The sequence below is a fragment of the Juglans regia genome, chromosome 9 (genome assembly GCF_001411555.2).
Source record: "Juglans regia cultivar Chandler chromosome 9, Walnut 2.0, whole genome shotgun sequence".
In the NCBI taxonomy this organism is placed as follows: Eukaryota; Viridiplantae; Streptophyta; class Magnoliopsida; order Fagales; family Juglandaceae; genus Juglans; species Juglans regia.
The window spans coordinates 12,887,110-12,910,566 of record NC_049909.1 but is presented as its reverse complement, the minus strand read 5'-3'; the positions used below and the strand labels follow the sequence as shown (position 1 = coordinate 12,910,566).

At 40.7% G+C, this 23,457-nt stretch overlaps 2 protein-coding genes across 4 annotated transcripts; one reads left to right on the top strand and one right to left on the bottom strand.

The window, feature by feature from the left end:
* The first annotated feature begins 10,597 nt into the window (after nucleotides 1-10,597).
* Nucleotides 10,598-13,485, top strand: LOC108981449 (BTB/POZ and TAZ domain-containing protein 1-like). 2 transcript variants are annotated; one of them, XM_018952629.2, is made up of 4 exons: nucleotides 10,598-10,823; nucleotides 11,829-12,397; nucleotides 12,606-12,684; nucleotides 13,041-13,130. In XM_018952629.2, exons 1-3 carry the CDS (start codon nucleotides 10,806-10,808, stop codon nucleotides 12,640-12,642), a joined length of 624 nt encoding a protein of 207 aa, XP_018808174.1. In that variant the 5' UTR covers nucleotides 10,598-10,805; the 3' UTR covers nucleotides 12,643-12,684; nucleotides 13,041-13,130. The 2 variants fall into 2 exon arrangements, with proteins under 2 accessions (XP_018808174.1, XP_018808173.1); XM_018952628.2 differs by lacking the exon at nucleotides 12,606-12,684 and having other exon boundaries at nucleotides 13,041-13,485.
* A 4,751-nt stretch (nucleotides 13,486-18,236) lies between these two features.
* On the bottom strand, nucleotides 18,237-21,465 carry LOC108981458 (plant intracellular Ras-group-related LRR protein 9-like). 2 transcript variants are annotated; one of them, XR_001994562.2, is made up of 4 exons: nucleotides 20,474-21,465; nucleotides 19,449-19,615; nucleotides 18,492-19,348; nucleotides 18,237-18,382 (listed from the first exon to the last, which is right to left on the bottom strand). XR_001994562.2 is itself a non-coding variant. In XM_018952638.2 (3 exons), the coding sequence occupies exons 1-3, from the start codon at nucleotides 21,242-21,244 to the stop codon at nucleotides 18,712-18,714; spliced, it is 1,575 nt and encodes a 524-aa protein (XP_018808183.1). In that variant the 5' UTR covers nucleotides 21,245-21,465; the 3' UTR covers nucleotides 18,237-18,711. The 2 variants fall into 2 exon arrangements, 1 of the variants encoding a protein (XP_018808183.1); XM_018952638.2 differs by having other exon boundaries at nucleotides 18,237-19,348.
* Between the last annotated feature and the right edge of the window lie 1,992 nt (nucleotides 21,466-23,457).

Here is a 23,457-nt window from a genome sequence, read left to right as displayed (position 1 = left end):
GCATAAATCTAAAATATGGGGGGCCCCCAAAGTGATGTATTAGCTAGGATTACAAAAGTTTCATCTATTTAAAACAACATCTTAGAAAAATTGCAAAAGAATTTCTTGTCTGTCATTCTTTTTTATGAAGATGCTAAAAACAAATCATGCCACCCAACATACCATTGGTGTACCTTATGATAACCATAACTCATTTACTTGTACTAGTATAATAATGTCAACAACTATTGGTATTAGCCTAGAGTAATGTTAGATACTATGAAAGGACATATCCACAGGGGCCAGGCCCACGATGAGATTCTGGCTTGAGCTCACATGCATGATCTGGAGTGGGTCGGGTCGACCTAGGAGGTCTAGAAAGAGGGACACAAGATAGAGTGACCTGACAAGAGACGACCTAAGCACTGCAGGGCGTCTTGACACCATAACTGGCCGACCGTCAAAAACATCCTCGTCCCTGACACAACTGTTCGGACGGCACTGGAAGACAAACGAACTTGTCCAAGACCACTCCGCATTTAATGGAGCAGGGGCGAGCACGCCATGCGAGTTGCCACGGCCACGCTACATTTAATGCGCCCCGGGGGTCGACACGTTGCGACATATGTCAGCAACAACCCTGATCAGACATGGCAGGTCTACAAGGAGGCAGGAACTTCCGATTCCAGTACAGAGCCACACACCGGCCACCATCACCTCGGGGCTAATCCCGACCAGGTATAAATACCCCTCCCTCCACTGGGAAAGGGTGACTGACTCACTCTCGAATATTTCTCTGCTTATTCTCTCTAGCTCTCACTTTCTCTCTACATCTCCAACCTTGATCTAACTTGAGCGTCGGAGATACCACCACCCCCGAGCTCCCCCACTCTTCACTTTACAAGAAAGAGACCGAACCCCAATAGTATGGAGTTGCCTAGGCCCGCAAAATACAACATCAACATTGGCGTCGTCTATGGGATCTTTGTTTTCCTATAAGTAGCGTGTCCTTCGTATGCCGGCAACAACGCGCTCTCAAGCCTCGCGACATGGAGAAGAACTACATAAAGCAATGGAAGGAAGAATCAATGAGCAAGCTGCAACAATACTGAAGTTCATGGAAGAAATGACGGCCTTTTGCTAGGAAAATATAGTCTTGCGAAGGGCCGGTAGAGAACCGGAGGGAGACCAAAAGAGCCACAACTCTGAGACCCATCATCCCCCTAAGGCGACAGCGGCTGAAGAAGAACGGCGCAAGGTGGACCTCAAGTTCTGGAAACTCGAGGACAAGTATGAAGAGGTACTCAAACGAGTAGATCTGCCATCCACAGTAGACCAGCTGCTGACCAGCGTCAAGCTGTCGTATAGCGCCGAGGTCATGGCAGTCCCGTTCCCACCAAGATTTAAAGTTTCACAGATAAAAGCGTATGAAGGGTCAAAGGACCCCATGGAACATCTAGAAAACTTCAAAGCCCATATGACCCTACATGGGTTCCCGAGCGAGGTTGCATGCAAGGTGTTCCCATTCACATTGAGAGGGGCGACGAGAGCATGGTTCAGGTCCCTGCTACCCAGGACCATTACTAGCTTCATCGAGTTGGCCCGACTCTTCTTGACACAATTCATGGCGAGCTTGAAAAAGAGGCAACTTGCTGCCTATCTCCTGACCGTGAAGCAAATAGACGACGAGAGCCTGAAATCTTACCTATCTCACTTAAATAAAGAGCGCATGACGATGGATGACCAAGATGAAAAGATCACCCTAGCAGCCTTTGGGGATTTGGCCTCGCAACCCATTCATGGCAGAGATCGCACGAAGGACCCAGCTTCATTAAAAGAGTTCATGGACCGCGCCGACGACTTCATCAACGTTGAAGACATGCTTCCCCACGGCGAACGGAGTTGGATAGGGCAGATAAGAAAGCAACTGGCCAGAACAACGAGTCGAGTTAGGAAGGTAGTAAAAAGAAGGCACAAGAAACAAAGCGCAAAGAGAAGTAGCCCAAGCAGAAGGGCCAGGCAGCACATCCACACCAACTTGGTCGTAGAAACCGAAAGAGATCCGAGCCCGCAAGGCAAGCGACAGTGAGACTTGGCCTGCCCCAAGTACTGCACCTACCACAAAACTTGCAACCATCGGATGGAGGATTGTGTCACCAGGAAGTGGATGATGGAAGAAATGGAAGCCTTGATAGACTAGCGGGGTGACAAGAGGCACGGTTAGCGACACAACAATCATGCACAGCCATGAAGAAGTGAAAGCTCCACCAAAAGAAGGGGCGGTGGGCGTAACGGAGCAGGTCCACGACGAAGAAACCCAGCCAGAGAGGAAGGCCCAATGGGTGAAATACACAAGATAGTAGGTGGATACGCCCGGGGAGGGACCACCTCGTCGACAAGAATGGCCCATACCAGAAGGGCCAGATACGAGGAAGTATTCACCACCTACAGGGCAACCCCGAGCGCCAGGTGCCACTTGAGGGAACCAGTCATAACCTTCAGCGAGAAGGACGAAGAAGGATTTTTGCACCCTAATGATGACGCTCTGGTCGTGACAGTGCAAATTGCCAACTACGTGACGAGGAGGGTCCTAATCGACAACGGCAGCTCAACCGATCCTATTCTAGGAGGCATTCATTCGGATGGGGATCACGCCCGATCGTCTGCACCTGACCCCGACTCCCTTCAAAGGCTTCACGGGGATATGATTCAGCCAGTTGGAGCAGTCACCTTGTCCATCCTAGCGAGAACGGCCTCAAGAACGGCGGTTACCATGGTGGATTTTCTTGTAGTAAAAGCCCCCTCCTTCTACAACACTATCATGGGGCGTCTGACCTTGAACCACTAGAGGGCAGTGACATCCACCTATCACTTGAAGATGAAGTTTCCAACCCCCATGGGAGTGAGGGAAATACGCGGTGAACAAAAATTGGCAAGAAAGTACTACGCTTGGGAGGTGAAGCCCGAGGCCATTAAGGTTCAAGCCCTCAAAGGAGTGCAAGAAGAAGCAGGCCACCTCCGACTCCGACCCTGACGAAGTTGGACGGGGAGGTAAGAGATGATGAGGCACTACGATAGGCAGAGCCCAACGAGCCACTAGAGTTAGTGATGGTGGATCCACAGAGACCCTAGCGCACAGTTGGGGTAGGAACCAAGATGGCTCTCAATCTGAGCCAATCCATGAAGCACCTCCACACTGAGCATTGAGATGTGTTGGCCTGGAGCCACGAAGAAATGCCTGGGATCAACAAATCTATCATCAAGCGTCACCTTAGCATGGGCCCCAAGGCGAAGAATGTCAAGCAAAAACACCGAAGCTTCAGTGCAGAGAAGTATGTAGCGATCGTCGAGGAGGTGGACTGGCTCATGGCCTTGGAGTTCATCCAGGAAGTTCACTAGCCCGAGTGGCTGTCCAACGTAGTGTTGGTAAAGAAGTCAAGTGGAAAGTGGAGAATGTGCGTTGACTTCACCAATCTGAACAAGACTTGCTCCAAAGACAGTTTCTCGCTCCTACCCATAGATCTAATAGTAGATTCAATGGCCGGACACCCCCTACTCAGCTTCATGCATGCATATTTCAGGTACAACTAGATCAAGATGAACGCAGAGGATGAGGAGAAGACAGCCTTCATCACCGACCGGGGACTCTATGGCTACAAGGCCATGTCGTTCGGTCTCAAGAATGCAGTTGCAACTTATCAGCGGATGGTCAACTCAAATTTCAAAAAGCAGATCGGGCGAAACATGGAAGTCTACGTAGATGACCTCTTGGTCAAAAGCAAAAAGGCCGAGCAACATCTCGATGACCTTCGACAAGCCTTTTTAGTGTTGAGAAAGTACAAGATGAAGCTCAACTCGCTCAAGTGTGTGTTTGGTGTTGAGTCGGGGAAATTCTTGGGATTCATGGTCTCGGAACGCGACATCGAGGCCAACCCCGAGAAGGTCAAGGCAGTTCTGGATATGCCACCGCCATGGACGATCAACAATGTCCAGAGGTTGGCAGGAAGAGTCGCTGCATTAAGCCACTTTATCGCGAGGTCAACCAATCGTTGTCTCCCTTTCTTCAAAGTCCTCAGGAAGGCACGAGAATGGGATGATGAGTGCAACCAGGCCTTCGACGAACTCAAGAAGTATTTGGCGCACCCACCACTCCTCAGCCAGACTAGCCCAGGGGAAGACTTGACGGTGTATCTGGCCGTGACCCTAAACGTCGAGTCCTCCGTCCTGGCCCGCACCTAGGCTGGAGATCAACTACCCGTCTACTACATGAGTCGGGCTTTTAGAGGAGATGAGGCCAGGTATCCCCGGATGGAAATGTTGGCCTTCACATTGGTCATCACCGCGAGGCGGCCATATTTCCAGGCTCACTCGATAAAGGTACTCATCGATGTCCCCCTCAGGAAGATACTGCAAAAGCCCGACGTGTCCAGCAGGATGACAAACTGGGCAATCGAGTTGAGTGAGTTCAACATTGTGTACCTTCCCCGGATGGCGATCAAAGGGCAGGTCCTGGCCGATTTTGTGGCCGAGTTCTCAGATTTCCCTGAAAAGATAACTGTGGCACCCTAAGGCAAGCCTTGGCAGGTCTACGTCAATGGCTCATCCTGCCAGGCTGGGGGGAGTAAGGGTGCACATAATCACTGAATTCGGAGAAGAACTTAACTATGTGATCAAACTTGGTGTCAAAACTACCAATAACGAGGCTGAGTATGAAACGCTGCTGGCAGGGATGACGGTAGCCAGGTCGTTAGGAGCAACCAAAGTGGAAGTGAGAGCTGACTCCCAGGTGGTGGTTGGTCAGGTCACGAGACAAATCGCCACCAAAGGTGAAAAATTGAAGAAGTACCTCCAGCAGATAGGTGAGGAGCTCGACCTTTTCAGATATTTCCACATCCAGCAAATCCCGAGGGGAGAAAACCACAAGGCAGATTGCTTAGCAAAGGCCGCCACGGGTCAGGAGGAGGCACCCCTCCCGGATCACACCATAGCCCGAACAGTAGACACACCGACCATTGGAATCGGTATGTCCACAGTCCAGCTTTTGCGGATGCCGGAATGGGCCGTGGACATCAGAAAATTCCTCAAATGAGGACTGGTCCCGAACGATAGGGAGGAAGCATGGAAGATCAAGAATAGAGCAATGCGCTTCACGTTGGTGGAAGGGGTCCTGTACATGAGGGGGTTTTCCAAGCCCCTTCTGAGATGCATCTTGCCGAAAGAAGCCCAGTACGTGCTGGCTGAGATACATGAAAGAATATATGGGAACCACTCGGGAGGGAGAGCAATTGTCGTGCGGGTGATGCGCGCGGGGTACTTCTGGCCCAATTCCCTCCGGGACGCTGAGGACTTCACGAAGAGATACTCCAAGTGCCAAGAGCATGCGTCAATCCCCTACTGTCTGCAAGAAGAGTTGACCTCCATCGTCTCTCCCTAGTCCTTTGCACAATGGAGACTCAACCTCATCGGCCGGTTTTCCGGGGGCAAATCATGGGTGAAGTGGTGGTAGTCGACTACTTCATGAAATGGATGGAAGCAGAAGCACTGGCAAAGATCACAACCCGAGCCATCACAAGGTTCTTGTGGAAATCTATAATTTGTTGGTTTGGGATCCCTCAAGGCCTCAGATCAGATAACGGCAGGCAGTTCGAATGCTCTAATTATCGGGAATGGTGCGCAGAGTTCAAAATTAGGACCAAGTACTCATCTCGTAGACACCCGTAGGCAAACAGACAAGTAAAAGCCACCAACAAGACACTACTGAATATTCTAAAGAAAAGGCTGGGAGATCAAAAGGGGAGATGGGCCGAAGAGCTCTCCAACTTGCTATTGGCCTATCGAACGTCTGTCAGAACCCCCATGGGAGAGACGCCCTTCGTCCTCATGTACGAGACAGAAGCTATGATCCCAGTAGAAGTAGGATTGCCCACGTATTGGATACAACACTTCAACTCAGACCGCAACAACAAAGGACTAAAAGAGAACCTAGACCTCCTAGAAAAGAGGAGGGAAGGGGCAACAAGTCGGACAGTGAGCAACAAGTGGAAGATTGAGTGGTACTTCAACAAGCGGGTTTGACCCCAGGGATTCAAGTTAGGAGACATAGTCTTAAAGTAGACGGGCGTCACCACCCAGGAAGAATGAAAGCTCGGGCCTTGGTGGGAAGGGACCTTTTATGGTAATGACTAGTAGAGGATCCGACTCATACAAACTAACGGACCACGAAGGTCGCGGCATGGAATGCTGAACACTTGAAGAAATATTTTGCTTCAAAACCATGGGCTCGCCCAATTATGTAATCAGCAAACTTATGAATAAAAGCATGATTTCGCCTCCATTCACCTTTGTCTAAAAAGTACAAGTCACACAAGCCCAGTCTCTTGACTGGCCGCAATGCATTTGCTAAGGGCACCCCTTCACAACCAGTCAAACACAAGTCACTTGACTTGCCGACCTTTGTGTCATACTGGCAGCGATGCAATGACTAAGGGCTAGAGTCTCTCGAGCTCTACCCCTTCACAAGCAATCTGACACGAGTCCCTTGGCTTGCCGACCTTGGTGCCAAAAGCCCAATCCCTTGACTGGCCGCGATGCATTGGCTATGGGCCAAAGCCTCCTAAGCTCTGTCTTTTCATAGATAATTGGACACAAGTCACTTGACTTACCGACCTTCGTGCCATATTGGACGCGATGCATTAGCTAAGGACCAAAGTCTCCCGAGCTCTGCCCCTTCACAGCCAATCGGACACGAGTCCTTTGGCTCACCGACCTTCATATGCAACAAACTCAATCTTTTGACTGGCCGCGATGCATTGGCTAAAGGTCAGAGCTCTACCCCTTCACAGCCAGTCGGACACAAGTCACTTGACTTGCCGACCTTCGTGCAATACTGGCAGCAATGCATTGGCTAAGGGCGGTCGAAGACAAGTCCCTTGGCTCCCCGACCTTCATGCCATAAGCCCAGTCCCTTGACTGGCCGCAATGCATTGATTAAGGGCCAGAGCCTCTCGAGCTTGGCTCCTTCACAGCCAATAGGACACAAGTCACTTGACTTGCCAACCTTCATGCCATACTGGCCGCGATGCATTAGCTAAGGGCCAGAGTCTCCCGACCTCTAACCCTTCACAGCCAGTCGGACATGAGTCTCTTGGCTCGCTGACCTTTGTGCACAAGCCCAGTCCCTTGACTGGCTGCAATGCATTGGCTAAAGGTCAGAGCCTCCCAAGCTCTGCCCCTTCACACCAACTCGGACACAAGTCACTTGACTTGCCAACTTTTATGCTATATTGGCAGCGATGCATTGGCTAAGGGCCAGAGTCTCTCTAACTCTGCCCCTTCACAGACAGTCAGACACAAGTCCCTGGGCTCGCCGACCTTCATGCCACAAACCCAGTCCCTTGACTGGACGTGATGCATTGGCTAAGGGCCAGAGCCTCCTAAGCTTTGCCCTTTCACAGCCAATTGGACACAAGTCATTTGACTTGCCGACCTTTGTGTCATACTGGCCGCGATGCATTAACTAAGGGCCAGAGCCTCCTAAGCTCTGCCCCTTCATAGCCAGTCGAACACGAGTCTCTTGACTCGTCAACCTTTCTTCCACAAGCCCAGTCCCTTGACTGGGCATGAGGTCGAGCCCGCCACGCAAAAACAAAGGTTCCGAGCGAAACGAAAATGAAGGAAAATAAACAAAAGTTACAAACACAAGAACACAAAGACAAAAAGAAGTTACAAACACAAGACGTACCTTGCACAATGCAACAGTCGAAGGCAAAGGAGCCTTGGGAATCGAAGCAACGCCAACTTTAAATGGTCTGGACAGGTGGCCTCAGAAGGAGGGTACGAAGGAGGATCGCGTCAGACGTGTGAAGGATACAGGCCAATGAAGGGCCCAGAGCGAGGATAACCATGCTCTAGCCTTCTTAACAGTCAAAGGCATAACGACACGGGAATTGAGGGGACGCCAACATTGATTGACAGGTAGGTTGCCTTGGGAGGCTCAGGCAACACTGAACAGGCGAGTGACGGGAACCAATCGAGGGGAGCTCCCTTCGGAGCCAATGGTTGGGAGCCGAAAGGGCAACAGATATATCCCATGTACCAATTGCAAGAAGGAAAAGATCTTTTGAAAATTCTCACCACGCATGTGCACTAGGAATTTGCAGGATACTGTAAAGGAACAAATCCCCATGGGCCAAGCCGTGATAAGATCCTGGCCCGAACCCACATGCATGATCTGGAATGGGTCAGGTCGTCCTGGGAGGCCCAGAATGAGGGACACAAGATAGAGTGACCTGACAAGAGGACGACTCGGGCACCGGGTGCCCTGACACCATAATTGGCCAACTGTCAGAGACATCCTCGCCCCTGACACAACTATTCGAACGGCGCTGGAAGACAAACTTACTTGTCCAGTACCACGCCGCATTTATGGAGCAGGGGCAAGCACGCCATGCTAGGTGCCACGACCACACTGCATTTAAGGCACCCCAAAGGTCGACACGTTACGGCGTATGTCAGCAACAACCCTAGTCAGACCTGGCAGGTCTATAGGGAGGTAGGGACATTCGATCCCAGTACGGAGCCGTACACCGGTCACCATCGCCTCGGGACTAACCCCGACCAGCTATAAATACCCCTCCCTCCGCTGAAAAGGGGTTACTGACTCACAGCTTTGAATATTTCTCTGCTTATTCTCTCCAGTTCTCACTTTTTCTCTTCATCTCCAACCTTAATCTAATTTGAGCATCAGAAGTACCACAGCCCTCGAGCTCCCCCACTCTTCACTTTACAAGAAAGAAACCAAGCCCCAATAACGTAGAGTTGCCCAGACTCGCGAAACACAACATCAATAGGTACAATCATTGAGTCCGCAAGCGCTATACAATCATTTTAAGAAAGAGTGAGAGTCCACTATTAAAAAATTAATTTTTTTTATGTGAATCTTGTATTTACTCACTTTTTTTAAAGGAATTATGCAGTGCTTACACAGTCCACGACTGCAAATATCATTTCTCCTTAGCCTAATAGTGGGGCTAGTGCAATCCTTTATAGTTAGTCTTTTTACTATCAAGGTTGTTGACTTAATGATTTTTAAGTTATTCTTAACTAATTTGGCATATAATTGGTTTTTAAAAAAATTAAATATGGATTTACTTTAGATTATTAGTGTTAATAACATATGGATTCATAGATTTTCATAATAGGATTTCCTCTCATATCGGATTCTTTGCAAATATGATACTATTATAGTAACGCCTAGATAGAGAAGTCACGCAAGCAACCTCATCCTTAGCCTTTTACACTTAGCAAATAATAATAATAATAATATCAACTTGGAGCAGAACCTTTAGCTTTAAGGCTTCGTTTGGATCATAAACTCATCTCAACTCATCATTACAACTTTTTCAAATTCCAATACAAAATATAATAAATAATTCAACTTTTTCAAATCTCAAAATAATAATAATATTAAAAAATAATATTCTAACAACTCAACTCAACTCAACTCAACTCAACTCAACTCAACTCAACTCACTTCAACATCCAAACACAATCTTAATGTTTCCTTTCCCAACTAATGAAGATCGACAATGACATGCTTTGATACTTCCACTTTTCTTCATCATCAAACTCTTGTTCATTTCAGTATTACGAAATTCCCACCGCCACATTACAAAGTTATTTTAGAAGAGAAATAACTAGACGGGTGAGTTTGGTTACCAAACTCATCTCAACTCATCTCAATTCATTATTACAATTTTTTCAAATCCCAATACAAAATATAATAAACAATTCAACTTTTTCAAATCTCAAAATAATAATAATATTAAAAAATAATATTCTAACAATATTTTATCATCTCAACTCAACTCAACTCAACTCACTTCAACATCCAAACACAACCTTAAATAAATTAGATATATCTCAATTAGATATATTTCGTGCAAGTTTTTATAAATAAATTTTAAAAAAAATAGATCTTACTTTAAAAAAATGTCAAAAAAAAAAAATTATTTTTTATTAATAAAATCCTTTTTTTTTTTTAATAAAAAACTTGTATGAAACTTAAAAAATTCATCATGATTTGCAAAGATGACAGACCATTTTTGACTTGATAAGGGAAATGATTAAACTACCCAATATTATTCTTAATAAAATAATATTGATATAATTTATTTAATTTTTAAAAATATATATCTACAATTTTTTCACAATTATATTGTTATATCATCTTATAAAAAAAATTTTAATTTAAATCTTTTGAGTTTACTTAATTATCTCAAGTTAGAAAAGATTTTTTGAAAAAATATAAATTGTTCATCCATAAATAAATTTTATAAAAATAAATTTATAAAATTTGACACTTTAATTATAAATAATTTTTTTATTATAAATCAAATATATGGTACCATATTAAATTATGGTCCATTTATTTTTGTGAGATTTTAAATTTTATTAGAAAAAAAGAAATAATATTTGTAATTATATAGTGTATAAATATTACATAATTATTTAAAAAAAAAATGAGTAAATACAAATTTAATCTTACTCGTGTGAAAGATACCTAATCATCCTACTTCGAATTCCCTGCAACTGGTAGTTACCCGAAACAAAAAAAAAAAGGGGGTCACTGTTGCCGTTAGATGGCCCTAGAATGGTAGATTATTCAGATCTGACAACATCCGACGGTTGAAAGAAGTTTCAGTATTTGAAACCGTTTAAATTTTAAACTTCTCAATCAGATTTTTGGTTCACGATGTGTTCCATTTAGGTTAGGGTCTCGTGGATTGCGATGTATCTGTTGATCACCTGGACTCTGTTTCTGAGTTATGGAGCAGTTTATCAAGGTGCCATTCTTTGCATTCCTTTTTATTTGTTTGTAGTCCAATTTGATGTTTAATTAGTGCAAGGTGGTTGGGAGAAGGGGAGGGTTTTTGTTTAGGGGTCGTTCGTTTTATATTTTATGCTATGTTTGGTTGCCAAGAAAATGTAGGAAATAAATTGAATTTGAAGGTGCGTCATGAAACAGATACTGTGTTTGACTTCAGGAACATTCGGGGTTTTCTGTTGCAAGTAGCAATTTTTTTTTTTTGGTTGCTGACAATTCGAGAAGACTATAAAAAGCTGAATATATAATCAAATGTGGATATTATACTCTTATGGTTGTGGAAATTGCTTTGCTTTAAAGAAAGATTTTGGTTTTCTTCTAAATAGTTCGACTTCCGATTTAGAACTCGGTATATGGTTATACGCACAGGCATGTGTGAGCTCTATAGGCATTCTGGCTTTTACGAATGTGTTCTTCAATAGTGTATCTGGCTGTAACTGTAAGAAGAAGACAACTTGTTTGCATGATCCAGTGCTTAATTTAAGAACGTGGATGCTTTTGTAAATATTAATGCTTAATGAGCTGCAGATCTGATTTATTCGCTTTTGGTGATGGTACATAATTGGAGTGGTTCATTTCAGTAGAATTTGTAGAATTTATGCCTCATTGAATAGAGGCTCATGCTTCAAACCTAGATAGTGATTACAGGTTCGAAGAAGTTAGAGGTTAAACATAATGAGGGATGAAGGATCTGCCACTTTGGATACCTCTTTAATTTTGTTTGCACTGACCATGGAAATGCATGTAGAGACTGCTTCTGCAATTTTCTTCAACCATTTTTTAGTTTTCTTGTTTTTTTTTTTTTTTGTCATTAATAGGATCAAAAGTTGTGAATATGTCATTATTCGTGTTCTTTTTAATTGTGTATATTCTGGGCTAAAGCTACTGAATCTAATATAATGATAGATGAGAATGTATGCTTCATAAAGAAATAGTGATCAGTTGTGTACCTGTGGCTGTACAGGTGAGATTTGGAGATGCTCCTTGCGACTCGTTTAGTGTCGATGTTGATGAAAATGGAAAATTGGGGCTTGACGTATTGGGTTTAAGGACAAAGATCCTCAGTCGCCTAAAATTACCTCCTGATGCTGATCTTGTCCTGACATATTATGATCTAGAAGGTGATGTGGTAGCACTTCATGAAGATGGTGATCTGCATGCAGTGATGGAAAGGCGTCCAGAATTTTTGAGCATTTGCGTACAAATGAGGCTTAAAAAAAAGAAGAGAAGAAGAAGGCAGGAGGAGGATCAGACAACATATTTAAAACTCAGTGAGGCAATGGAGTGTTTAGAACACATATGCACGAGAGGGTGCACAATTGTTGGGCCGTATGACATGGAGCCAACTAAAATGAAGGGGCCCTGTAGCAAGTTCTCCACATGTAAAGGTGTCCAGCTCTTAATTCATCATTTTGCCACGTGTAAGAAGAGGGTAAATCACGGGTGCTTAAGATGCAAGCGGTTGTGGCAGCTTCTAAGATTGCACTCTTCAATCTGTGACCGGCCTGATTCTTGCAGAGTTCCTCTTTGCAGGTAATTAATCATTTGCTGTACATAATGCTAATAATTCATTTTATTAATCTGTATAATAATATTAAAAAATATGAAATATAAAATTTTAAAGAATCTTGATCCATCTGTCTAGAGATCTTAAGATTTCTAAAGAAACCTAATCTCCTATAAATGTTATTAGGTTTTACTAGCCTCTGATCAAAACCGGGGTCCTGTATGGGCTTTGCAGGAAAAAAAGGGACGACATAATCCGAATATTACAATAGACCACAGACAGTTCATTGTCGACACGAGTTTGGCACTATCTGGTTTGGATATACTAGGCTTATTCTCTTTTTTTCTGCTTGGGACCTCAAGTGTTTTATAACCTTCATTAGTAGGTACAACTCCATTTTATGAACTAGAGGTGACTTTAGTGGGTTTGGAGAGTCAGACCTGTACATTTAAAGAGTCTCATCATACTTGTAATGCATTGTACCTATGCTTTAAAAAATACACGATTTTGGGTCTCAGAAGTCCACCTACAAGTCTTTTTCTAGTGAACTATGTCCCATTGATTGTCGTTGACATGGTGTTCTTTTAATCTGCAATGGCAATCACATGGAATGCGGCATTATTTTCATCATTGATTGTCATTGATGTTGATGTTCTGGGAATGTGACAGGCAGTTTAAGTTGAGAATGCAGCAGGAGGAAAAGAAGGATGATGCAAGGTGGAAGTTGCTGACCCGGAAAGTTTTGAAGGCCAAAATCATATTATCCCTTATCTCTGCCCCATTGGAAAATTGAGGAGCTTCAAGAAACCCAGAATTATCGGGTATTAGAAGTTTCAGATTATATAATTGATCATTACAGTAGAACAAGATTTACTGCTAACTAGTAATATTGAATCATCAAGTACCCCAAGAGAATGCATTTGGGTTGTGCTTTCCTGTTTGAAATCTCTGCAGAAAATGTAAATTCCTTACAGCTGGGAGATTGGAGATTTGTGTTGCACGAATAATAAATCACTGGCAAGCTTTGTACACTAAAATAATTAGTCGTTACATTAATTTGCCTTTGTTTGAGTCCATCATTTAAATGTTTGTATCCCAACCTATTTCGAACCAGTTACATTTTAAGGAACTTGTCTTAAGCCTGTCTCACAGTTTTGGGTTCGTCACAAATCTCTCTATTTTATAATGTTTGAATGGCTAAGGAAATTCTAAGTGTGAGACGATGTTGTAAATGGTTATGTTTTACAAATATGATGTTCACAAAAAGTTTGAGAAAATCTAAACAATTATGTGCCGGATTATAACTAGTAAAGTTATAGTTTTAGCTAGGGGTGTAAACTCAAACCGGAAGACCGGACTGGACCGGACCGGTTTTACCGGTTTTGAACCGGTCCAGTCCAGAACCGATTTTTAAAACGTAAAAATCGGCCGGTTCCAGTCCATTTCCGATTCCGGAATTTTTTTGGACCGGACCGAACCGAACCGGACCGGTTGATTAAAAAAAATAAAAAAATAATATTTTTATATATAAGTTTTATACAAAATATTATATATATTAAATATTAATATATATAAGTTTTATATATAATGTATAATTATAAATTTTTATGTGAAATTTTATATATAACATATATATTCATATATGAAATAATTTCTTATTATAATTTATAAATTATTACATAAAATGTTAATACTAAATCACTAAAAGTTTATAACTAATACTAATATATAACTTATAACTATACCAATAATCTAATATTAATACTATTATATAGTCTAATATATTAATAAAAGTGTGAAACAATTTTTTTTAAATCAAATTTTTTTTTTTATAAACAAATTTTTAATGACAAATTGTGAAATTTGCATTTTAAAAAAATCGAAAAATCGGACCGGACCAGACCGGAAACCGGTAAAATCGGAAGTACCGGTTTAGGAGGGTAACCGGTGCATAATCGGTTTTGAAAAATACAAAACCGGTACATACCGATTTGGTCCTATATTTTATCCAAAACCGGACCGGACCGGACCGGACTGGACCGATTACACCCCTAGTTTTAGCAGAGGCAAGGCAAGCGTTTGATTTCACATCTAATAGCTTGGCCATGCCAACTATGGTGTAGAAATTAGCAAACACGCCATAACATATACTTGTTTATAGGCTTGAGACCCGCCCCCCACTAGGGGCAGGTGCCCACCCATGCACAAAGACAAGGGGTGGGTGTCGAGCTGGGCCTTGGCTCCATCTTGGTTTTACCTGTCCGTCCGGTCCACACGCACACACATATTATATTAATAAAGTTAGAATGAAATGACGTTGTTTTAGAAAGTTATAGACTCAAATCGACGTTGTTTCCTTTTAGGGTAAATTATCTCCTCCCCGCATTTCTCTCTCCCTCACAGGGGTGTATAAGGGAAGAAAAAATCCTAGTTGACTCCCCCATCTCTTTCTTTCCCTCTCTCTTCCCTGGCCCGGCCCAACCCTACAGCACTCATTTTTCTCTTCTCCTCCACTTTTTCTTCTCAGGTTCTCCAAGAGATACCCACAGGTCATATCGTGGCCTGTGGGTATCTCAGGTTTGATTTGTGTATTTTTTTTGTTTTTATTTTTGTTAGATTTGTGTAGTTGAGGTTTGATGTATGGATTTGGCAGAAGAATCTTTAGGTTTGATGATAGATTTGTGGATTTGGGGCGTTTGGCAGATTCCTGACGGGTTGGCAAGGACATCTGTTTGCCCGATAGTTGAGAGGGTGACAGGGCCGGATGCTGGGGTCCATATGCAAGCCCCCTACCCATGCAAGTGCAAGGGGAAAGGTGGCCGACTACCCGCCCATGGTAGTAGGCCTACTTGTTTAAATTTCATTCACGCCAGGCTTCCCATTTTGCGCTAGTTCACAAAATATGTGTACTTGTAAGGTTAAAGCGATGAATGCTAGCAAGAAAATAAAAAAGACTAAAAAAAATCAATAAAAATATCTATTTACAAGGTTAACGAATAAACAACGAATTTGAGCTAGGTCACTTACCTTTTTTAGTATTGCAACAGTCATAAAGAAATTACACAAAAATAATTCACAAATTGATGTAAATTCATATAATTCGTTAAATCTACTTTATAATAAAAATAACTTTATAATTTAAAGAATCACATCATGTCATATTAGTTTGTGAGATTACTTTTATGTAATCTATTTGTGGCTAGAGCATTTTCCAAGAGGAAATATAAACTCAATCAAGCATATTACTTAACAAAGCAAAAAATACTCGTTTAAGACTAACATGAAGATAAAATGTTGCCTTAATTACTATTTAAAGTTTTCAACGCCCTCTTTAGAGCATTCGCATTGGATTCATCAAAGTCATCTTCAAGATTTGATGAAAAAGACATATTTTTCATTAAATCCAAAACTTCCCTAGTCATAACCCCACATTGGATTAGTCTAAATAATAATATAATATTATTTTTCAATAATAATATTTTTAATTTATTTTTTCATATTTTACAATTATACTAAGCATATATTAATTAATAATTTAATTTGATACTTAAATTATTATTTCTCAACTAATATTTTCTTCAACCTAATTAATCCTGATTAATACTTAAACCGTGATGGCATTAATCTGAAAGTTGGAGGAAGTGAATTTGTAATAAAATAATGGGATTAGACCAAGAACAGTTTGTCTTCAAATATGGAGATGAAAGTAAATATACCGTAGCTCAAAGTTGGAGTTTTGATTGTTTACCAAATCCAATGTAATGTTTTTAATAACAAACCATTCAAATTTTGAAGATTCCTCCATTTTAAAGAGACCGATGCCAATGCTCTTAGTCACCCTAAATCAAGTAGCTAAGTTCATCAAAATTCAAAGGGGGTGCCGTAGTGGTCTTTGGGGTGAGCGAATGAATCAGATGTCCTAGATTCAAAATTCCGCATTCACACTCTTAGGAATTTATATCATCAGATCGGGAGAATTTTGCATTAAATTACTCATTGTGTTATGTGGACTTGCAAGAAATTCTTTGTCAAGGGCCTATGCCCCTCCAATATTAATCGGGACACCCGATGCCAATAACAAAAAATAATAATTAACGGAGTTCATCAAGGCAAATAGTTATTGGCCAGTGTCCAACAAAGCAAAATCAAGCTACTCTTGCATAGAGTTAGGCAGAGATGGAGAGCATGGAATTGCCTCTGCTGCCTCTTCCCAATCTTAAAGGCTATCATCTTTTTCTGAGTAAAATCAGCATCATATGAGAGAGTATTGGTTAAGACAGAGAGTGACGGGTCAGAATCAGTGGGAGGGCTCTCCCAGTATTCCTCCCACACCTCTGGTCACATTTCTAGTGTCCACTCATCATATCATGACTGTTTGTGGACAAACAATAGTCATAAACTACAGTTTTTTTTTTTTTTTTTCAATTTTCTAATATTTTTTCCCATTTATTGTATTTCAATTTATGAATATGAAACTCTTGAAGAATATTCCTAAAGAGAGCTTAAATGAGAAGATGAGTTTTGTTAAGCATTTTGCTTGGAATAAGTTAATTTTTGTGTAATCATTTTATGGCTAAAGTATTTCTATAAATTATTATTTGTTGGGATAAATAGTTTCCGATATTCTTTTTAATAATAATGTGTTTTAAAACAAATCCTAAATTATGCTACTCTCAGAGCATTTGGAGCTCTCCTATCAAACTACACTGTGCTGATGTGAAGCTTCTAGTTTACTAATGGAACTCTAACAAAGGACCAATTTGATCGATTTTAAAATATTTAATTAAAAAAAAAAGAAGAAATTAATTTATTTTTTGTGTGTGTATATATATATTTAAAAATTGAGCCACATATATTAAATTTGTATTATTTGTTTTAATAGCTCACACTAGATATTTATCCAATTTAAATTTACTTATATTTTTCTTTCATTCCAATTTACTCACTAATCGTTTAGGGAAGAAGGGACAGAGGAATTATATCTGCTCCTGTCAACCGAAATGCTTCGAAATATGAAAAGAAAAAACACTAGTTTTTTCCAAAAATGAATGAAGACATTTATGACTTGTTCAATAATTTTTTTTTTTTTTTTAATACATGAGAGAAGGGAGATTCGATCCTTGGTTCTCTTAGTGAGAAATCAAAGTTTGCCAATTGATTCATAGGATCTTGAAGACATTTAGGACATGATTACCAACACACTTCCAAGAAATTATCGAGAATAACACGCTGCCCGTGCACAAAAAACTCTGCTTAGTTTGGCATTGAGTAATGTTAAATTCAATCCTAGAGTGTGCAAATATCATGCATTCTTTAAAAAATAATTTTTTTATATAGATTCTAAATTTATTCACTTTTTTCAAAAGAAGTGTACAGGACTTGACAAATATGATTTCTCTTTTTTTTTTTTCGGTAAATAAGATTTTATTGATCAAGAGAATAGACAAAAGCCCAAGTATACAGGACATATACAAGAGCAATGCCTATAGCATCTATTCAATGTAAAACATATGATATTTTGACAAGTGAAAAGATTAAAAAAAAAAAAAAAAAAATCTCATGGTGTACATTAAAATAAATACTATCCAACAAACCGAAGCCCCCTAGGCATCACTCAACACCCCCACAGACTCTCCCCCACCTCCACAGATAATGCCACACGTAAAAAAATGGTAGTGCTTCTAGGTTGGTTTGGAATTGTATAATAAATCTCTGCATATCATCTTCCTATGAGAAGGATGGAATATCCAGAACCGAATGCTTTCATCCATATAAATAGAATTGATTGCATGATTTTATTGAAACTGTTACCATGCAGTTCAATCAATATAATATAATATCTTTGGACATCTGTTAGCCAACATGTGCATAAAAGTAAAATAAATAAAAAATAAAAAGCACTGACAGTTTATCTTCTGCTGTGGCATGACATTGCAGGTCAACATGGCTGCCTTATAGCATGATGTTCCCTAAGGCAAGGAGCTGGACAATTTTGTTTGAAGTGGTGAAAGCTGCAAAAAGATGGGTGCAAAAATTCTGATAATCCAGATTATACTGGATGTACAACCATAAGCAAAATCAACTACTGTCATCAAAAATAAAAGTCACAGCAGGCCATACCTATTAGATTTCCTACAAAACTCTTTATACCCAAACAACTGAACTGGAAAGAGAACAAAATCTGAAGATGCTCAGTCACCCTGGAGGTTGACTGGATGTAGTGAAAAATAAGAAGTGAGAAGATTGAGCAGATCATGGCCATCTCTTTGACCTTAAGGCGTAACATCAGCTTCACATTCGGGCAAAAGAAAGTGAGACATCAAAATCAAATTTATCAGCATCATAGCTGCTGATCAAGATAAGGGTCCCTAGGAGATCCCCTGGGAGACCCCATATAATCTGAAACACTTGAAACATAATTTTTCACCCATGAGGTACTGCGAGTCAACCATCCGGTCTGGGCATTTTCTTGCATTTCAAGCACGCTCTTCCTTTCTTCCTCTGCCAGTATCTCAAGCCACCATTTAGCCATAAAAACTTTGACAGCTTCAACTCCTTCACTCACAACCTCAGCTGGCGGAATTACAAGAGGATTTTGTTCCAAGTTGAGTTTGGTCAAATTGTCAAGCCGACCAAATGTATCAGGAAGAGCATGGATTTGATTGTTGCTGAGATCAAGTTCCTTGAGGTTTGTCAAATCACCAAATGTGTCAGGGAGTTCCTTTAGGTCACTAAAATTACTGCCAAGATTGAGAATTTCAAGATTAGTCAATCTTCCAATCGCAAGAGGAAGGCCATGGAGCTCATTGAAGTGAGCATCCAACCAGCGCAAAGACTTCATCTCACACACAGAACTGGGAAGGGAACGAATCTTGTTCAAATGTATTGAAAGCTTCTTTAGATTTACTAATTCATAACCAATATTTGTTGGCAAATATGTCAGGTTGTTGAAGCTCACATCCATCTCCACCAATGACCTGAATATATATTGAAAGACAACTACATATCATAAAAGAAAGGAAAAGGGGAAAAGAATATGGCACTATTTTTTTCTTTAGTTTTTGCTTTGATAATTACCTGCAATGACAAATACTGTCAGGGAGGGAACCCAGCTTGTTTCCTGAGACGTTCAGAATTTTCAGTTTTTGTAACAAGCCAATTGAGTCAGGCAGAGACCCCAAAAAATTAGATGAGGCGTTAAGCTCCTCAAGATTTTCTAGTCCCGCTATCGAGTCAGGGATGACCTGTTACTTTCACCCAGAATTCAATTGAATGCAAGGGAAAATACGACAATCAGAAGATAAAATTTAATGGAAATTTTAACAACACACCAGAAGGCAGAAATGGACATGAAATAATCAAACTTCGGATATTTGCAAACCAAGACACTGAATTATGCCAGAAATGGAACTTTAAAAATGAGAAATTACACCAGAAAAGCAGCTAAATATAACAAAACGAATTGCCATTGATTTAACCCGGGAACAAAACATGAACAGAGCACTTAATTTTATATTTAAGCGCTCTTGACGAAAGCCTCACCATATTTAAAGCCTTTGAACAAGGTAAGATTATATATTTTATTTTTAATGAGTCTGAACAACTGCGATTTTGTGTTCTTTGTTTAAATAGTTTCTTGTATGGATTTTGTGGAACAAGAGGCTATTTTTGGCTTCCCTTACAAGATTATCATTCTGCAGCTGCTTCTAGAATAATGCTTTAAGCTTAGAAAGGCTTAAAAATATGTTTGCAGCCTAGAAAGGAATTCAATGATGCGGCCACATCCAGCGTGTACCATCTAAATTGTCCCCACATGAGCCCCACGCCTTGACCCAAGAATAATTGTAAGTCCATTTGGTGGACACAACCGCGTTCCACTACTAGGGGCTATGATTTTTCAGAAGGATTAATGCATTTTGATTCACCCATTACATATTCCAGTCAAAAACTTTTGTTAAAAATAAAACAAAAAATAAAAGTATACATTCAGTCCGTCTAATAAAGTCAGTCCTTCTGAATGAAGCATACAACTACCAGAATTTGCATAGTCCAAGCCCGTACATCTACACAAAATTATGCTAACAAGAAAATAGTAAATTTACCTCAAGTTGATTACTCGAAATGTCAAGCGCAACCAGGCTCCGAATCCGACCGAAAGCCTCCGGCAAGAACCTCAACCTACGACCCGACAAATCGACCTGCTTCAATCCTTCCCCAGACGCCGCCTGCAAAATCCCAATCACTTCCTCGTTCGGCTCCTCAGTCTTCGGCGGGAACTCATCCTCCGGAGAATACTCCCCCGCCGTGGTCTGTGCCGTCTCATAAATCTTCTCCAGCCTCTCCTCCGCCTCCTTCAGAAGCTTCTCGTAAGCGTCGTGCATCTCGTCCACCGCGAGCACCGCCTTAAAGGCTAGTTTCTCCTTATCGGCCGACCTCCTGTAGTCGTCCTCACGCTCCGCGAGGTGCGATCGCCACTGGAGGCGGTCGACGTCGGCCGGGCGGGGGGAGAGCACAATTTCCTCAAGCTGTTTAGCCAGGTTGGCTTCGATTTCAGCGAGCTTGGACCTGGCATTGTCGACAGCCTCGTGGTCGGGGCGGGGACCCAGGGTATAAAGCACAGATCGGGTCTGGGCGACGTCGGAGATAGCGCGGGTCATAGAGGCCAGGACCCCCGGGTGGGTCAAGTGAGGCATGTCGTCCTCAATTCGGACCTGACACGAAGAAGAAGAAGGATCTGAGGGTGGCTTGGAGTGCGGCGTCGGTTGCTGTTCAAGGTCAAATTCGGAGTTGGGAGCATCAGGTCTGGGTCCGAGAGAAGGTAGTCGGGCCATGACGTAGGAGAGAATCGGGAAGCTTTTCGGATTGGGATCCATCGCTCTCTGAGATTAGGGTTTGGCTAGTGTGATGAAGATCGAAGAAGACGACGATAGGAACTTAAGATTGTTTGTCTGTTTATAGTTTTGAAGAGTTCTAAGCCTGAGAGCGAGAGAGAGAGAGAGAGGGAGAGGGAGAGGGAGAGAGAAGGGGTCCACCATACATCCACGCGTCGCAACAGAGCGTTGGGGTTTTCTTTCTTTCTTTAGTATATTTCCGATTTTTTTTCTTTATCCAACGAATTACGTTTAATTTAAAATTATTATTATTATTATTATTATTATTATTATTATTATTATTTACAGAAACAGAATCATATATGATTAGATTTTGTCATGCATCACCTATTATTCATATCCACATCTCATAACAGACAAATTTTTTTTTTATTTTTTCATATGATATGAGGTGTGTTCAATAAATAGTGTAAGAATTATTCTATATAGATAACCTGATTTCCTCCATAATATGCCTAAATTTAGGGCTAGTTTATTTTTAGATATGAGATGAGTTGAGATTAAAGTTAAGAAGTTGAATAAAATATTGTTAGAATATATATTTTAATATTATTTTTATTTTATAATTTGAAAAAGTTGAATTGTTTATTTTATTTTGTATGGAGATTTGGAAAAGTTGTAATGATGAAGTGAGATGAGATGAGATGTTTCCTGAAAACAAACGAAGCCTTAGTGAAATTCTCCAGAAGCCTATTTACTGCATCAACCACTAACTTCGCATCTCCTTCTAATATCACTTTCTCAAAACCTAGATCATGATAGAACATACAAGCAATCAATGCTGCTCTAGCTTCTTCTAAAGTAGAGTCTGCACAAAAAATAGCTGGTTCTCTTATAGCTACCAAAACCTCCCTATGAAAATCTCTTACTATAACCCCAATATCTTTGAGAGTGTTCTTTGTCAACTACTACATCCCAGATTGCCTTAACCCATGACCTCTCAGGTGGTGACCACTCTTGTTGTTCAAATTGTCTAAAACTACATTGTTGCACTCTCTCTATTTTGGCATTCTGAAAATCCTGCAATTGATCATTGGCTTGACCAACAAGGACTATAGGGTGAAGGAAAAAATTATCATATAGAATAGAATTTCTTCTAAGCCATATCCCTCATAATAATTGTCACTTCAGCAAATTCTTATTGATCAAGGGTACCATTCATGTGCTCCATAAGAGATAGAAAGTCCAACCCTCAACCATTCATTTTTTGAATTTCTTGACAACTAATACTACAAACATTCCTTGTTGTAGCACAATTCCAAAGGGTTTGAATCACATCTTCTTAAAACAAACCACAAATGGGACATAGATTAGATTCAATCACCATCTTTCTCACTAAATTTGCTCTTGTTGGTAAATCATTATGATATGATTTCCAAATAAAAACCTTAACCACCATTAGAGTAGGCAGATTTCGTAGTTGTTTTCAAAACATGTCTCGAGTTGACTTCTTGGAAGGCTCACCAAAACTTCTGTCAAGCAATATCTTTTGTAAGTGAAAGTACTTTTCACAGAAAAAGTGCTAGAATGAGTATACTATCATATCTGCTTATCTTCACTACTCATCATATCAAGAGGGATTTGTAGTATATTTCAACATCAATATCGTTAAAGTTAACCCTCACAATATCTGCATTCCACCCCCAATTAACAGTATCAATCAATTCATGAACTTTAGTTGAGATGGGCAGTTAGTAGGAGGAGCCTAAACTGTATAAGTCCAAGGTTGAGGAATCTATATGTCCTTCCATATAGAAATTGACCTCCCATTACCAATTATTCCAATCATATCTTTTTGTAATAAATTCTTAGCACCCTAAATTAATCTCCATGCATACGAAGGTTTATATCCAAATCTCGAATTCAAAAGTCTCAATTTCTATAATATTTCATCTGCATAACTTTTGCTACAAGAGAAATAGGGTTATGATATAATCTCCACCCTTGTTTAGCAATGAGAGCCTTATTAAAACACTCTAAATCCCGAAAATTCAATTAAATTTGAAATTATTATGTATTGACGTGTAAGTTATTAAAATAAATACTAGTAATCTATATGCTTCGTAAAAAGATTTAGCATATAAAAAATAATAACTTCAAAATAGACATTAAAAAATAAAGATTTTAGATATAAGCTAACTGTGGTATATATGATAAAATTTATTTAAAAATAATTGAAAATTTAAATCTTACAA